We start from the raw sequence: 18777 nt of genomic DNA, 5'->3' as shown, positions 1-18777 counted from the left end.
GATTTCTCCCCCCTGAACCCCCAGCAGTAGGTGGGTACCTATTAATGATTTCTCCCCCCTGAACCCCCAGCAGTAGGTGGGTACCTATTAATGATTTCTCCCCCCTGAACCCCCAGCAGTAGGTGGGTACCTATTAATGATTTCTCCCCCCTGAACCCCCAGCAGTAGGTGGGTACCTATTAATGATTTCTCCCCCCTGAACCCCCAGCAGTAGGTGGGTACCTATTAATGATTTCTCCCCCCTGAACCCCCAGCAGTAGGTGGGTACCTATTAATGATTTCTCCCCCCTGAACCCCCAGCAGTAGGTGGGTACCTATTAATGATTTCTCCCCCCTGAACCCCCAGCAGTAGGTGGGTACCTATTAATGATTTCTCCCCCCTGAACCCCCAGCAGTAGGTGGGTACCTATTAATGATTTCTCCCCCCTGAACCCCCAGCAGTAGGTGGGTACCTATTAATGATTTCTCCACCCTGAACTCCCAGCAGTAGGTGGATACCTATTAACGATTTCTGCCCCCTGAACCCCCAGCAGTAGGTGGATACCTATTAACAAATTCCCCCCCCCCTGAACCCCCAGCAGTAGGTGGGTACCTATTAATGATTTCTCCCCCCTGAACCCCCAGCAGTAGGTGTTACCTATTAACGGTTTCTCCCCCCTGAATCCCCAGCAGGAGGTGGGGACCTATTAACGAGTTCCCCCCCCCGAGCCCCCAGTAGGGGGTCCCTATTAACGAGGCCCCCCCCCCTGAGCCCCCAGTAGGGGGGACCTATTAACGAGTCCCCCCCCTGAACCCCCAGCAGGAGGGGGCACCTATTAACGATTTCTCCCCCCTGAACCCCCAGCAGGAGGGGGATACCTATTAACGAGTTCCCCCCCCGGAACCCCCAGTAGGGGGTACCTATTAACGCTTTCTCCCCCCTGAATCCCCAGCAGGAGGTGGGGACCTATTAACGAGTTCCCCCCCCCGAGCCCCCAGTAGGGGGTCCCTATTAACGAGGCCCCCCCCCCTGAGCCCCCAGTAGGGGGTACCTATTAACGCTTTCTCCCCCCTGAATCCCCAGCAGGAGGTGGGGACCTATTAACGAGTTCCCCCCCCCGAGCCCCCAGTAGGGGGTCCCTATTAACGAGGCCCCCCCCCCTGAGCCCCCAGTAGGGGGGACCTATTAACGATTTCTCCCCCCTGAACCCCCAGCAGTAGGGGGTACCTATTAACGATTTCTCCCCCCTGAATCCCCAGCAGTAGGTGGGTACCTATTAACGAGTTCCCCCCCCTGAGCCCCCAGTAGGGGGTACCTATTAACGAGTCCCCCCCCCTGAGCCCCCAGTAGGGGGTACCTATTAACGAGTCCCCCCCCCCTGAGCCCCCAGTAGGTGGGTACCTATTAACGAGTTCCCCCCCCTGAACCCCCAGCAGTAGGGGGTACCTATTAACGATTTCTACCCCCTGAATCCCCAGCAGTAGGTGGGGACCTATTAACGAGTTCCCCCCCCTGAGCCCCCAGTAGGGGGTACCTATTAACGATTTCTCCCCCCTGAACCCCCAGCAGTAGGTGGATACCTATTAACGATTCCCCCCCCTGAGCCCCCAGTAGGGGGTACCTATTAACGAGTCCCCCCCCTGAGCCCCCCCTCTGTACAGGGTTGTTATCACATTTTCTCCTTCAAACCAATCAATGTGGAGGAAAAGTGAAACAAGATGGCAGCCATTTATGTGTGGGATGCGTACTGTCTAGTTGATGTAGTAGAAGATGGCTTTTGTAGGATCAAGCAGCTACATTGGTGCGACTATTCACATTAAGGAGTCGCATATTTCCTATGTAACACACCATGTGTGATCACCTTTTAAGGACATTCAGAGGCAATTATGTATGGTAAAGCCCCAGTCTGTCCTGGTACATTTAAGTGCACACTGTAAGGTAATGCTTAGATCATTGCAACAGCTAATACTCTCAAAGCTGGTTTAAAGTCTCAAATAATGTCTTATTTATAGAGATTATAGATACCAAAAACAAGCTTTTTATTGTGTAATCCTTTCTATGGCTTTGCTCTGATTTATTAGAAAATATCATACAATAGATTGCTGAACTGATTGAAGAGTGACAGAGAGAGAGGTCAGAAAATAACAAGGTTGCTGCCCTCCGTCATAAGTTTGACAGAAAATGGCATGTCATGTCAGTGATCAGTTAACTTTAAAAATTTGCACAGTGGTTGAAGTCACTGTTACTATATATAGAAAAAATGAGTATCTGCACATGTACTTGAGACCCCTTGGGTTAATCAATGTTGTATGTCATTGATAGCTTTTATGATGGAGACACCTGGTTTGAATGGATTTTTAGTTTAAAGGGTGAATGAAGTCAAGGCCACATTTACTTAAAACAGAGTTCCCTTAGGTTAATAAAAAACCTATAATGGGTTTAATTGCCAAAATAATTGCTTTGGATTTGTTTACATGTCAAAATGGTAAATGTTGACTTCATTGTTACTATAAATAGCAGACCTGTTTCCAGGGAGTACCTTTGTTACCTTACAATTTAACTGAAAACTTCCTTAGGACTTCTTTGTCCGCAACTGGTTACTGGGGATCATTTTTCAGGTTCATAGAAGGTCATCACCTTTGACATTAAGTAGAAAGTCTGTAACAGTGTCTGCGACTCTGAGGAATGTTACCCCTGAACTTATAACAACCAGCAGGGGAATGTTACCCCTGAACTTATTTCAACCAGCAGGGGAATGTTACCCCTGAACTTATAACAACCAGCAGGGGAATGTTACCCCTGAACTTATAACAACCAGCAGGGGAATATGCCCCCTTAACTTATAACAACCAGCAGGGGAATGTTACCCCTGAAATTATAACAACCAGCAGGGGAATGTTACCCCTGAACTTATGACAACCAGCAGGGGAATGTTACCCCTGAACTTATGACAACCAGCAGGGGAATGTTACCCCTGAACTTATAACAGCCAGCAGGGGAATGTTACCCCTGAACTTATGACAACCAGCAGGGGAATGTTACCCCTGAAATTATAACAACCAGCAGGGGAATGTTACCCCTGACCTTATAACAACCAGAAGGGAAATGTTACCCCTGAACTTATAACAACAAGCAGGGGAATGTTACCCCTGAACTTATAACACCCAGCAGGGAAATGTTACCCCTGAACTTATAACAACCAGCAGGGGAATGTTACCCCTGAACTTATAACAACCAGAAGGGAAATGTTACCCCTGAACTTATAACAACCAACAGGGGAATGTTACCCCTGAACTTATAACAACCAGCAGGGAGGAATACTATTGTGCAGTCTTCCCTTGTGCAGCATTAAACCAAAAGATGGTGTGACTTAGTGTAATATTACATGTCACTAAGTTTGGGATGGTGTGACTTTGTGTAATATTACATGTCACTAAGTTTGGGATGGTGCGACTTTGTGTACTATTACATGTCACTAAGTTTGGGATGGTGTCAGCATCAGCTGCACTGAGATAGGACACTGCTGGAGCACATGGCAGCCGTTACACACTTATTTGTATAGTTTCTAGGCCAGTTTACCTCTTTAGCTGTGACAAGATTGGCTGGAGAATCCATTAATCCTATGCAGGAAGGCAAACAATACTACTGCTTACATAATGCTGGTGCTAAATAGGAAACATTATAAACTTTTATAGTGTAAGGATGAAATTAATGTTTCATTAAGTACTTGAGATCTATGTTTTTAGGTACAAATTGTTTTGGACTCCTGGCTGGTGTGATTGTATTTCATTTTTCAAACAAAACCACATAACATCAGGCTGAGTTACATTAACTGTTAATGAGAACAACATGGCTGGCATTAGGCACAACTGTTTACCAGTGGAAAATTTTCTATGGTGGTTTGTTTCGATGTAAAACCCATATTTTAACCGAAAAAAATCCCAAGAGTATGACATAAAAGGTTTTGTAAGCATGAGATTTAACCTAGCTTTTACCTCTATAAAAGAAGGCTAGCGTAAACGTACATCATTTACTTTCTTCTATTGAAAACTGAATTACCAACATCAATGTTCTAATAGGCTGGTTTTGATTATTAAGTGTAAGTTTACCTTGGCAACCAAATAACTGCTAATGTCACATCACTCTGGATAGTGTATCACTCCTAAGGTCATATCACCTGTAAGGTCATATCACTCCTAAGGTCATATCACATGTAAGGTCATACCACCCCTACAGTCATAATACCCCTAAGGTCATATCACCTGTAAGGTCATATCACCCCCAAAGTCATAACACCCTAAGGTCATATCACCCCTAAAGTCATAACACCCCTAAAGTCATAACACCCCTAAAGTCATAACACCCCTAAAGTCATAACACCCCATAATGTTGTGTTTCCTCTGAGATCATATTGTTCCAGCCCCAGCCCCACCCCATTGCCATTGTCTGTACTTGTCATAACATGTCATCATTGTCTGATCATGTCACCTGTCTGATTGTGTCACCTGTCTGATTGTGTTACTATCACCTGTCTGATCAAGTCACCTGTCTGATTGTATCACTGTCACCTGTCTGATCAAGTCACCTGTCTGATTGTATCACTGTCACCTGTCTGATCACGTCACCTGCCTGATTGTTACTATCACCTGTCTGATCATGTCATCTGTCTGATTGTGTTACTGTCACCTGTCTGAGTGTGTTACTGTCACCTGTCTGATCATGTCACCTGTCTAATCAAGTCACCTGTCTGATTATGTCACCTGTCTGATTGTGTTACTGTCACCTGTCTGAGTGTGTTACTGTCACCTGTCTGATCATGTCACCTGTCTAATCATGTCACCTGTCTGATCATGTCACCTGTCTGATCATGTCACCTGTCTGATTGTGTCCCTGTCACCTGTCTGATTGTGTTACTGTCACCTGTCTGAGTGTGTTAGTGTCACCTGTCTGATCATGTCATTTGTCTGATCAGGTCACCTGTCTGATCATGTCACCTGTCTGATTATGTCACCTGTCTGAGTGTGTTACTGTCACCTGTCTGATCATGTCATTTGTCTGATCATGTCACCTGTCTGATCATGTCACCTGTCTAATCATGTCACCTGTCTGATCATGTCACCTGTCTGATCATGTCACCTGTCTGGTTGTGTCACTGTCACCTGTCTGATCATGTCACCTGTCTGATTGTGTCACTGTCACCTGTCTGATTGTGTCACCTGTCTGATAATGTCACCTGTCTGGCCATGTCGGTTCTGAGATTAGATTAGAGAATCGAAGGTCATGATGATGTGTTGTGCAGCATCAGATATCATTATGGTTTGTATGATGCAATAAATATCTTTATTTTGCAGACCAATATTAAGTTGTGTTGTAATCCTCCTGCCATCAACAAGCTGTGTTTGTACACAGACCAGCCCAGGGCTGATCCCCAGGATCGTACAGCAGTAATAGCCACAAACACCACTGTCCATAGCCCCCCTGTCATAATCAAATTTGAACCTCATAAAATCTGAGCTAGAATTCATCATTTAATTCCCTGTTTCCTTTGCATATGAATATACATTACAGAGGTGTTCCAGGCTGAACTGGGCTAATCGTCACATTTAAATGTCACTTCGGGCGGCTGGGGACATCCACTAGAAATTATTACAACATTTATATCTGCTCAAGTATGTATTTATCTGAAAAGAGGATGGCTGTCAGGTTTGTTCTGGACAGTTCCCTGTCCCTCCAAGGCCTTCTATTGATCACCAAGCAATTACTGTTAAAGATTTGACAGGCTATGGTCCTAGGAAATGCATGCATTATTGACAAAATTATATTATCCCTTGGTAAGAATTTGTGTCCTATAATCACTTGGTAGTAATTAAGGAATATGATCTCTTTAAGTAAATATCTTTATTCAAATATGCTTCTTAATGTCTGGCATAACTGTGGTAAAACTAAAACGTTGTGTTTAACAGGACTTCCATCAAATGTCAATAACCTGTGGAAACATTTTCATTGTCATGTTGAGGGCAAAGTGGACTAATATAACAAGGCCATCACATACCATTTGACTACAGTAAGCTGATTGGAGAGTAATCAATTAACCCTGGTAAAATACAGATGTTAACCATGGTAAAACCCTGGTAAATAAACAGAGGTTAAACATGATAAAACCCTGGTAAATAAACAGAGGTTAACAATGGTAAAACCCTGGTAAATAACAGAGGTCAACTATATGTTAAAACCCTGGTAAATAAACAGATGTCAACCATATGGTAAAACCCTGGTAAATAAACAGAGGTTAACCATATGGTAAAACCCTGGTAAGTAAACAGAGGTCAACCATGGTAAAACCCTGGTAAGTAAACAGAGGTTAACCATGGTAAACCCCTGGTAAATAAACAGAGCTTAACCATATGGTAAAACCCTGGTAAATAAACAGAGGTTAACCATGGTAAAACCCTGGTAAATAAACAGAAGTTAACCATGGTAAAACCCTGTTAAATAAACACAGGTTAACCATGGTAAAACCCTGGTAAGTAAACAGAGGTTAACCATGGTAAAACCCTGGTAAGTAAACAGAGGTTAACCATGGTAAAACCCTGGTAAATAAACAGAGGTTAACCATGGTAAAACCGTGGTAAATAAACACAGGTTAACCATGGTAAAACCCTGGTAAGTAAACAGAGGTTAACAATGGTAAAACCCTGGCAAATAAACACAGGTTAACCATGGTAAAACCCTGGTAAATAAACAGAGGTTAACCATGGTAAAACCCTGGCAAATAAACACAGGTTAACCATGGTAAAACCCTGGTAAGTGAACAGAGGTTAACCATGGTAAAACCGTGGTAAATAAACAGAGGTCAGCTATATGTTAAAACCCTGGTAAACAAACAGAGATTAACCATATGGTAAAACCCTGGTAAGTAAACAGAGGTTAACCATGGTAAAACTATGGTAAATAAACAGAGGTCAACCATGGTAAAATCCCCAGTAAGTAAACAGAGGTCAACCATGGTTAAACCCCAGTAAGTAAACAGAGGTCAACCATGGTAAAACCCTGGTTAATAAACAGAGATCAACCATGGTAAAACCCTGGTAAACAAACAGAGATTAACCATATGGTAAAACCCTGGTAAGTAAACAGAGGTTAACCATGGTAAAACCCTGGTAAATAAACAGAGGTCAACTATATGTTAAAACCCTGGTAAATAAACAGTGGTCAACCATATGGTAAAACCCTGGTAAATAAACAGAGGTCAACCATATGGTAAAACCCTGTTACATAAACAGAGGTTAACCATATGGTAAAACCCTGGTAAGTAAACAGATGTCAACCCTGGTAAAACCCTGGTAAGTAAACAGAGGTTAACCATGGTAAAACACCAGTAAGTAAACAGAGGTCAACCATGGTAAAACCCTGGTTAATAAAAACGTTTTCTATATCCTACAAACAGTAAATATTGTTAAGTCATTTCTCAATTGATACCAACCACGATTGTCATTGCACAACATTTGTCCATCGTCCAATGATTTTCAAGATTTTTATTGTGCACACATCATGTAACATTGTGCAATCCCACAACTATATATATGTCCTTACACTGAGGGATGGTGTAGATGTTATTGGCACCTGCACAACTATATATATGTCCATACACTGAGGGATGATGTAGATGTTATTAGCACCTGCACAACTCTATATATGTCCTTACACTTAGGGATGGTGTAGATGTTATTGGCACCTGCACAACTCTATAAATGTCCTTACACTGAGGGATGGTGTAGATGTTATTGGCACCTACACAACTCTATATATGTCCTTACACTTAGGTATGGTGTAGATGTTATTGGCACCTGCCCGACTCTATAAATGTCCTTACACTGAGGGATGGTATAGATGTTATTGGCACCTGCACAACTAAATGTATGTCCATACACTGAGGGATGGTGTAGATGCCATTGGCACCTGCACAACTATATATACGTCCTTACACTGAGGGATGGTGTAGATTGTCATGTTGAGGGCAAAGTGGACTAATATAACAAGGCCATCACATACCATTTGACTACAGTAAGCTGATTGGAGAATAATCAATTAACCCTGGTAAAATACAGATGTTAGCCATGGTAAAACCCTGGTAAATAAACAGAGGTTAACCATGGTAAAACACCAGTAAGTAAACAGAGGGCAACCATGGTAAAACCCTGGTTAATAAAAACGTTTTCTATATCCTACAAACAGTAAATATTGTTAAGTCATTTCTCAATTGATACCAACCACGATTGTCATTGCACAACATTTGTCCATCGTCCAATGATTTTCAAGATTTTTATTGTGCACACATCATGTAACATTGTGCAATCCCACAACTATATATATGTCCTTACACTGAGGGATATGGTGTAGATGTTATTGGCACCTGCACAACTATATATATTTCCATACACTGAGGGATGGTGTAGATGCTATTGGCACCTGCACAACTATATATATGTCCTTACACTGAGGGATATGGTGTAGGTGTTATTGGCACCTGCACAACGATATATATTTCCATACACTGAGGGATGGTGTAGATGCCATTGGCACCTGCACAACTATATCTATGTCCTTACACTGGGGGATGGTGTAGATGTTATTAGCATCTGCACAACTATATATATGTCCATACACTGAGGGATGGTGTAGATGTCCTCCGCACCTGCACAACTATATATATGTCCTTACACTGAGGGATGGTGTAGATGTTATTGGCACCTGAAGCCGTTAATAGTGGCCATAAAAGTGACAAAAATGACCTAGCTTTAACCTGCATCATTAAATGTGAAAACCATTTAAAACCCACTTTCACATTATAAATAGGTCCTGATCTTTTGAAATATTTTAGCTTTCTTCGGAAAATTTCTTTATTTGTAACTGTTCATAATGTATTGAGAAAGTGCCTGTCCCAATATTGGCCACGTCTATTACCCCTGGGTAGTAGGTTTGCGCTGCAGGTTTCATCACGAGGTATAATTTGTGAAGAAATCGCCTGCATCATGATGCGGAACGCTGATGAGGTAATTCTTGGACCAATTTGTGAGCTGGAACACATGCGGGTCTGTGAGGTAGTATTAGGCAAACATACATATTGGTACAGATGAAATTCATTTGTCTTCACCACCATGCTGCTGGGACAGGGGACTACCTCTGACCCTTGACCCCTGATCCCTGGCAGAAAACATATATGTATAGCTGTCAGCACCCTTATCACACAACTTTTCACCAGATGCTCAGTTTTTTTACGAGGAAAAACTTGGACATTTTACTGTAATCTCAGATTCTGGCAGCTGCATCAAGGTTGTTCAGTTACAAATGTCATTGGCAGAAATTGATATGATTTAATTTCTAGTGATCCACTTTTTCCTCTCAAAATTTAAGCTTCTCATTACTTAGTAAAGACAAAGGAGTGGATTTAAAATTTAAATTTGATAGTTTAAGTTATGAAAGCTGGGAGCTTGATAATCATTGGGCTTCAATATTTTGTACACAAAAATTCATGTTGATTCCATTTACCACAAGGCATGCTTTAAATAAGCTGGTGAGTTTTGTGTAAATAAGGGTTCAAATAAGTTTGCTTCATGTTTAAAATTTTGTATGGACTCTTTGACAGAATATGTTTACCTTTCTAGTATTTTAAAATGTATTCAAAGATACATGTGTACATTAATTTGTTCTTATTTGACTTGTAGTCTGAATGGTGATACAGGGTTTTTTAAATGAGGAAATGAAGGTTTTTTTTTTTCTTAAGTTTCACGTTACACACACTATCAAGAAAGCTAAATTGATCCAGATAGGCTTCTGAAAGAAGGATGGTCTGGCTGATAAGATCTGGGGAGGCAGGGTTATCAGGCAGCCATGCACATGTGTGGACTACTGGCACAGTCAGGGGGCATATTTGGCCCCTAAAGTCTTGTCATTGTAACTGGTTCAAATATAGTAAAATTCAAATTATCTTTTTAAGTGGTGTCCTTCTAGCGGTGGTAAGAAAAATAATTACAGAGAGATCATTCTATGTGGGAGGATATCATCAATTTTTGGCTAAATAGACATGTACTGTAGTTTTACTATAAATATCTTGCTCTCTTTCCATACCTGTATCAGCATTGGTTTGGTCAACATTCCCTGTCGTTGGTCCACACTACCTGTCATTGGTCCACATTACCTGTCATTGGTCCACATTACCTGTCATTAGTCCACATTACCTGGACATGGGTCCACATTACCTGTCATTGGTCCACACTACCTGTCATTGGTCCACACTACCTGGACATTGGTCCACATTACCTGGACATGGGTCCACATTACCTGTCGTTGGTCCACACTACCTGTCATTGGTCCACATTACCTGTCATTGGTCCACATTCCCTGTCATTGGTCTACACTACCTGGACATTGGTCACAGTAACTGTCATTGGTCCACATTACCCGTCATTGGTCCACATTACCCGTCATTGGTCCACATTCCTTGTCATTGGTCTACACTACCTGGACATTGGTTCACATTACCCGTCATTGGTCCACATTACCTGTCATTGGTCCACATTACCTGGACATTGGTCACAGTAACTGTCATTGGTTCACATTACCTGTCATTGGTCCACATTCCCTGTCATTGGTCCACATTACCTGTCATTGGTCTACACTACCTGGACATTGTTCACAGTAACTGTCATTGGTTCACATTACCCGTCATTGGTCCACATTACCCGTCATTGGTCCACATTACCTGTCATTGGTCCACATTACCTGTCATTGCTCCCCATTCCCTGTCATTGGTCCCCATTACCTGTCATTGGTCCACATTCCCTGTCATTGGTCCACATTACCTGTCATTGGTCCACATTACCCGTCATTGGTCCACATTACCTGGACATTGGTCCACATTAACTGTCATTGGTCCACATTATCTGTCATTGGTCCACATTCCCTGTCATTGGTCCACACTACCTGGACATTGGTCCACATTACCTGTCATTGGTCCACATTCCCTGTCATTGGTCCACATTCCCTGTCATTGGTCCACACTACCTGGACATTTGTCCACATTCCAACATTGGTCCTCATTACCTGTCATTGGTCCACATATTACACTACAGAGGGTTGTTTAATTGTACTACATAGGGCTGTTACATTTTTTTACAGGGGGCCTTTATATTACACTACAGAGGGTTGTTATATTACACTACAGAGGGCTAAGTTATAGCAGAAAGGGAGGCAACCTATGTATGTTAACTACAAAGGATGTGATGTGAACTCTGAGCTTTAAAGAGTTGTTTTCATTGTGAAAAGGATTAAGTTGTTGTTATCCATTTCTGCATAGGTTAGGGTATTTCAATGTTGAGAAGTTCCATCCATACTTCCGTCACTTATAAGATCTGAATTGTGAAAAGTCATCTGTCAGTTCAGGTCTAATATGACAGTGATAAATTCGGCAACGGGAAATCTAACAGTAAGAATTCCCACCATGGTGACCGAGGTCACAGGACCAATCTTGTCAGAGTTTTAAGAGAGAATAAATACTGTTGAAGATGGGTATCAGTGAAACTTGGTTTGGATCATCCTGACGAGGATTAGTAGAAAAAGCTCTATGGTCAGTAGTAGCTCAGGCAGGGTTAGTATCCTTTATGGTCAGTCGTAGCTCAGGCAGGGTTAGTATCTTTTATGGTCAGTAGTAGCTCAGGCAGGGTTGGTATCCTTTATGGTCAGTAGTAGCTCAGGCAGGATTAGTATCCTTTATGGTCAGTAGTAGCTCAGGCAGGGTTAGTATCCTTTATGGTCAGTCGTAGCTCAGGCAGGGTTAGGATTGGGAGGGGATGGGGTGAATTTGTTGACCAATGCGGAACATTAGTGAAGAACTGTTCAAGGCTGGTGGTTTTAAGAAGAAAAATAAGGGATCATCAGAATGAGAAAGGGTTTATCTATAATGCTACAGAAACAGGAGGGAAGGTGTCAATGGCCAGAGCGGGGCTGTTGATACAGGCATATGTAAGGCTTAGAGAGTGTACAAGGCCAAAATACGGACAAAAACTGGCACATATTATGGAGAAGGGGATTTAATGGGATGAGTTTAAGCAGTAGCATAAATGAATTTGGTATAAGACATCACATCAACTGTAAAACAGATTTATGGATGGGGTGGGGGGTATGGTGTTTTTAATCTACTCTTTTAAAATGGATGTCAATGGTCACTTTGATAAGCAATAAACATACGCCTGCACTCTGTTGGACTTTCATTAAATGTAAGTTGGTGATAGGTTTTCTAAACACCAGTATCAAAGTTGTAACACTGCCTGAGTTTTTCTCCTGTTAACATAATTGATGAAATTTTGGTTTGAGAGGTTTTAGAGATTTGTTTGACTGGAAATGTAATTGTGTGTTTGGTATAGCCTTACTTGGGGTGCCAAGCTAGCGTATTGACCTGTAGAATATTCTGTTAAGGTACTCAACGCATTAACCACCAGCAGTGAAACTTATAAGAAAGTGAGTTGCACTAGGCGGTATGGAAGAGGTATGGAGGGGCTGGTGCTCGGGTTACTCTGTTCCCACGCTGCCTGGTACGGAGGCTGGCCTAGCTCCCTCGGCTGCTGTGGTAGAGGGCACTGGCAGGGACCTTGTCACCCAAACTTTGACTGTCAAAGAGAATGAGCTAGAACATGTGTGCTTCACTGTTGGAGTATAGCTGTAGTGCCTGGCTTAGTTAGATCACAGACTGATACCATATGGCAGCTATTGTCTCCACCATGTTATAAAGTAGTAGGACTCAGTTGTCATTGGTGTCTATTGATCACTTTGTGTATTGACATGGAAATAAAATTAAACCGGTATCAATAATTATCTAGGTAGGCTTTTAAGAGACATTCTTGCCAAGAACAGTTCTTGATGTAGCATTTTATCACTGGGTTTCAATGTACTAAAGTCATCTTGCACTGAGTAAAGCTGTTGGGTCAAAATACACTCTAACATTCATTGATATTAACAAAGCAGAAACCCTACAAGTTTAAAACGGGAGATGGGGGAGAAAGTTAACCATTCATCTTCAACCTTGGAGTAGGGGAGCTAAAGCAATCCTGTCACACACAGCCACATGGCGAAGATACCAGTACACCCAGTCCAAGGGTAGGGGCAGGGATACATGACACAAAAACACAAAATCAAATTAATGTTGTCAAGGCAACAGGTTCTACAGATGTTGAGCCCTCCAACCACACAACATACCAACAATCTAGTGAACATAAACTAGTACTCCAATAGGCAATGGGAGTGTAGGATATAGATCAGAGAAGTGGGGAAAACCGAGCAGGTTAACTCAGTGAATAGACAGGAGAGGTAGAGAAACAGAGGAAAATAGACAGGAGAGAGAGAGAAACAGAGGAAAATAGACAGGAGAGGTAGAGAAACAGAGAGATATAGACAGGAGAGATAGAGAAACAGACGGAAATAGACAGGAGAGAGAGAGAAACAGAGGAAAATAGACAGGAGAGGTAGAGAAACAGAGAGAAAAGCAGGTTAACTCAGGGAATAGACAGGAGAGGAAGAGAAACAGAGGGAAATAGACAGGAGAGATAGAGAAACAGAGGGTTATAGACAGGAGAGGGAGAGAAACAGAGGGATATAGACAGGAGAGATAGGGAAACAGAGGAAAAATAGACAGGTGAGATAGAGAAACAGAGGGATATAGACAGGAGAGATAGGGAAACAGAGGAAAATAGACAGGAGAGATAGAGAAACAGAGGGAAATAGAGAGGTAGAGAAACAGAGGGATATAGATCAGAGAAGTGGGGAAAACCGAGCAGGTTAACTCAGGGAATAGGCAGGAGAGGTAGAGAAACAGAGGGATATAGATCAGAGAAGTGGGGAAAACCGAGCAGGGTAACTCAGGGAATAGACAGGAGAGGTAGAAAAACAGAGGGATATAGATCAGAGAAGTGGGGAAACCCGAGCAGGTTAACTCAGGGAATAGACAGGAGAGATAGAGAAACAGAGGGACATAGACAGGAGAGATAGAGAAACAGAGGGTTATAGACAGGAGAGGAAGAGAAACAGAGGGAAATAGACAGGAGAGGGTTATAGACAGGAGAGGTAGAGAAACAGAGGGAAATAGACAGGAGAGGGTTATAGACAGGAGAGGTAGAGAAACAGAGGGAAATAGACATGAGAGATAGAGAAACAGAGGGACATAGACAGGAGAGATAGAGAAACAGAGGGACATAGACAGGAGAGATAGAGAAACAGAGGGATATAGACATGAGAGGTAGAGAAACAGAGGGATATAGACAGGAGATATAGAGAAACAGAGGGATATAGACATGAGAGAGAGAGAAACAGAGGAAAATAGACAGGAGAGATAGAGAAACAGAGGGTTATAGACAGGAGAGGTAGAGAAACAGAGGTATATAGACAGGAGAGATAGGGAAACAGAGGAAAATAGACAGGAGAGATAGAGAAACAGAGGGTTATAGACAGGAGAGGGAGAGAAACAGAGGGAAATAGACAGGAGAGGTAGAGAAACAGAGAGAAATAGACAGGAGAGATAGAGAAACAGAGGAAAATAGACAGGAGAGGTAGAGAAACAGGTGGGGAAAACCGAGCAGGTTAACTCAGGGAATAGGCAGGAGAGGTAGAGAAACAGAGGGATATATACAGGAGAGATAGGGAAACAGAGGAAAAATAAACAGGAGAGATAGAGAAACAGAGGGATATATACAGGAGAGATAGGGAAACAGAGGAAAAATAAACAGGAGAGATAGAGAAACAGAGGGATATATACAGGAGATATAGAGAAACAGAGGGATATAGACAGGAGATATAGAGAAACAGAGGGATATAGACATGAGAGAGAGAGAAACAGAGGAAAATAGACGGGAGAGAGAGAGAAACAGAGGAAAATAGACAGGAGAGAGAGAGAAACAGAGGAAAATAGACAGGAGAGGTATAGAAACAAATGGAAATAGACAGGAGAGATAGAGAAACAGAGGGTTATAGACAGGAGAGGTAGAGAAACAGAGGGATATAGACAGGAGAGATAGGGAAACAGAGGAAAAATAGACAGGAGAGATAGAGAAACAGAGGGATATAGACAGGAGAGAGAGAGAAACAGAGGAAAATAGACAGGAGAGGTAGAGAAACAGAGGAAAATAGACAGGAGAGATAGAGAAACAGAGGGATATAGACAGGAGAGATAGAGAAACAGAGGAAAATAGACAGGAGAGGTAGAGAAACAGAGAGAAATAGACAGGAGAGATAGAGAAACAGAGGGAAATAGACAGTAGAGATAGAGAAACAGAGGGAAAGAGATCGGAGAGGTAGAGAAACAGAGGGATATAGACAGGAGCGATAGAGAAACAGAGGGATATAGGCAGGAGAGGTAGAGAGACAGAGGGATATAGACAGGAGAGGAAGAGAAACAGAGAGAAATAGACAGGAGAGGTAGAGAGACAGCGAGAACTAGACAGGAGAGATAGAGAAACAGATGGAAATAGACAGGAGAGATAGAGAATCAGAGGGAAATAGACAGGAGAGAAAGAGAAGCAGAGGGAAATAGACAGGAGAGGTAAAGAGACAGAGGGAAATAGACAGGAGAGATAGAGAACCACAGGGAAATAGACAGGAGAGATAGAGAATCAGAGGGAAATAGACAGGAGAGAAAGAGAAGCAGAGGGAAATAGACAGGAGAGGTAAAGAGACAGAGGGAAATAGACAGGAGAGGTAAAGAGACAGAGGGAAATAGACAGGAGATATAGAGAAACAGAGGGATATAGACAGGAGAGATAGAGAAACAGAGGGATATAGACAGGAGAGGTAGAGAAACAGGGGGACATAGACAGGAGAGGTAGAGAAACAGAGGGAAATAGACAGGAGAGATAGAGAAACAGAGGGAAATAGACAGGAGAGATAGAGAAACAGAGGGAAATAGACAATAGAGATAGAGAAACAGAGGGAAATAGACAGGAGAGATAGAGAAACAGGGGGAAATAGACAGTAGAGATAGAGAAACAGAGGGACATAGACTGGAGAGATAGAGAAATAGAGGGAAATAGACAGGAGAGAGAGAGAAACAGAGGAAAATAGACAGGAGAGGTAGAGAAACAGAGGGATATAGACAGGAGAGGTAGAGAAACAGAGGGATATAGATCAGAGAAGTGGGGAAATAGACAGGAGAGATAGAGAATCTGAGGGACAGATAGAGAAACAGAGGGAAATAGACAGGAGAGGTAGAGAGACAGAGGGAAATAGACAGGAGAGATAGAGTAACAGAGGGATATAGACAGGAGAGATAGAGAAACAGACGGAAAAAGACAGGAGAGAGAGAGAAACAGACGGAAATAGACCGGAGAGAGAGAGAAACAGAGGGATATAGACAGGAGAGATAGAGAAACAAAGGGACATAGACTGGAGCGATAGAGAAATAGAGGGAAATAGACAGGAGAGATAGAGAAACAGAGGGATATAGACAGGAGAGATAGAGAAACAGAGGGACATAGACTGGAGAGATAGAGAAATAGAGGGAAATAGACAGGAGAGATAGAGAATCTGAGGGACATAGACAGGAGAGATAGAGAATCTGAGGGAAATAGACAGGAGAGATAGAGAAAAAGAGGGAAATAGACAGGAGAGATAGAGAAACAGAAGGAAATAGCCAGGAGAGGTAGAGAAACACAGGGAAAAGATTCCCAAATATAAGAGGAACATTTACAACAGAATTAAGAGAAGGGGTTTATAGTATACCGTTAAAGTATGGGTTGAGGGATATAGCAAGTTTCTGGTGTTCCTTGACCATGCCTATTTCCCGAGGCTCCCTCAACCCCATACTTTAACCGTTTTATTATAACGATACACACTGGAGATATAGTTTTAATCAGAAAATATTTGTAAACCATAAACTTTATAGCTTCACGTCCCAACTACCCTTATGATGGCAATGGAGCCAAATTATGCTTCCGAGTTCGGTAGCAAGCTCCGCCCACCTCGTGCGTCACTTCCGAGTTTGGTAACAAGCTCCCCCCACCTCTCGCCTGATTGGCTTGGCAGAAATACCCAATTGTAGGTGTGTTTTAGTTCCCAGACTAACACACAGGACTAAAACACAGTCAGGCAAAAGTGGGGATATATTCGATTTAACCAATTACTTTTATATAGAGTAAATAAAGTAGAGGTATATTAATGGTATATCATGTCAAAAAACAACTTAATAACTTTGGTTGATTCAAAATCAAATATGTCTGCAGTGTTTATTATGATGGGTTATTTCAAAAAAAAAAAATTATTTTATTTTTCTTGTGATAGGTTGTTTCAAAAAAACAAATATGTGTTTTAAAATCAATTCAGTGTATTCAGTGTTTTTTGTATGGGTCATTTCAAAATCAAATATGTATTCAATGTTTTTATGATGGTTTTTTTCAAAAACAAAAATGTATTCAGTGTTTCTTGTGATGAGTTGTTTAAAAATAAAGTATGTATAAAATGTTTTTTGGTCGAGTTATGTCAAACCGAAATTAATATGCGTCATCGATATCACATCAGTATAAAGATGAGGAAAATTTCTGGTCTATTTTCTTTCTTCCTTTTCAATAATCAGGATCACTGCATTTCAAAATCATTTGTATATTAGTTATAAGTGGATGACAAGATCAAAATTGACACATGAATCTCAAATATATTATTTTGGAAACAACTGTTGAATAAACAACATCTCTCTTGATACTTGAACATACCAGACAAGACATTTTCCTGGTTTTAATTGAATTCAAAACTTTTTGTTTTTTAATACAAATTTCTATAAGCTACAGTAAGTTAGAACTGCAATAGCAGTGACGATATGCAGATTCTACGGTCTATAACATGTCACACACAAACCTTTCCCTAAGTTCCTTCACACTACAATCACCAACACATCTCTATCACAGAAAGACATGAAACAGATTCTAGCATAATTGTGTCTGGTAAGACAGCTCACATTAAAAGCTAAATTGCCTAGCCTCCAGACCATTTTCTGTGAGCCAGAGGCTACATAGTTTCTTGTCATTGACTGCGTTTTCATTGGTCAGGATCCTTGCATTATAAGTTCATTTGCATAATGTGTTTTAAGTAGTTGGCTAGATCAAATTCAATAAAAAAAACACAACATTTTGATTTTACTTATGAAAAAGAATCATTGAAAAGACACCATTCTTTTTTTCTTTCTTAATACTGTATTTGTGTTTACAGTGACAGAGGATCGAATGCCCTACCTGATACTGGGGGAGGACAATATAGTCCTCAAACAGAACATGGAGGAGTGGCTATACTCCAAACCACACCAACTTCATACCGAGTCAGACAGTATGTTCCTCTCAGGTATGTCTCCAACAAACCCAGGATAATGACCCCCTACAAATAAATTAGGGATAATGACCCCCTACAAATATATATATAAGGGATAATGACCACCCCCTACAAATATATTAGGGATAATGACCACCCCATACAAATATATTAGGGATAATGACCACCCCCTACAAATATATTAGGGATAATGACCCCCTACAAATATATTAGTGATAATGACCACCCCCTACAAATATATTAGGGATAACGACCACCCCCCTACAAATATATTAGGGATAATGACCACCCCCTACAAATATATTAGGGATAATGACCCCCTACAAATATATTAGTGATAATGACCACCCCCTACAAATATATTAGGGATAACGACCACCCCCCTACAAATATATTAGGGATAATGACCACCCCCTACAAATATATTAGGGATAATGACC

The 18777-nt window shown here is 41.6% G+C and overlaps 1 protein-coding gene across 3 annotated transcripts in view; it reads left to right on the top strand.

Annotated features, from left to right (window-relative positions):
• LOC110455210 (proto-oncogene tyrosine-protein kinase ROS-like) overlaps positions 1-18777 on the top strand; it is a 134706-nt gene that overhangs the window by 56033 nt on the left and 59896 nt on the right. For 2 of the 3 annotated variants that reach the window (XM_021505201.1, XM_021505194.1), the window contains exon 5: positions 18221-18349. In XM_021505201.1, the coding sequence (XP_021360876.1) occupies positions 18221-18349 (129 nt within the window). Of the gene's footprint in view, positions 1-1711; positions 1782-18220; positions 18350-18777 lie in introns of those variants that run through there. The other variant, XM_021505209.1, reaches the window with a different exon arrangement.

The sequence above is a fragment of the Mizuhopecten yessoensis genome, unplaced genomic scaffold (assembly GCF_002113885.1).
Source record: "Mizuhopecten yessoensis strain PY_sf001 unplaced genomic scaffold, ASM211388v2 scaffold921, whole genome shotgun sequence".
NCBI lineage: Eukaryota > Metazoa > Mollusca > Bivalvia > Pectinida > Pectinidae > Mizuhopecten > Mizuhopecten yessoensis.
The sequence above is the reverse complement of the archived record's forward strand: the minus strand, read 5'-3'. Positions and strand labels throughout refer to the sequence as shown.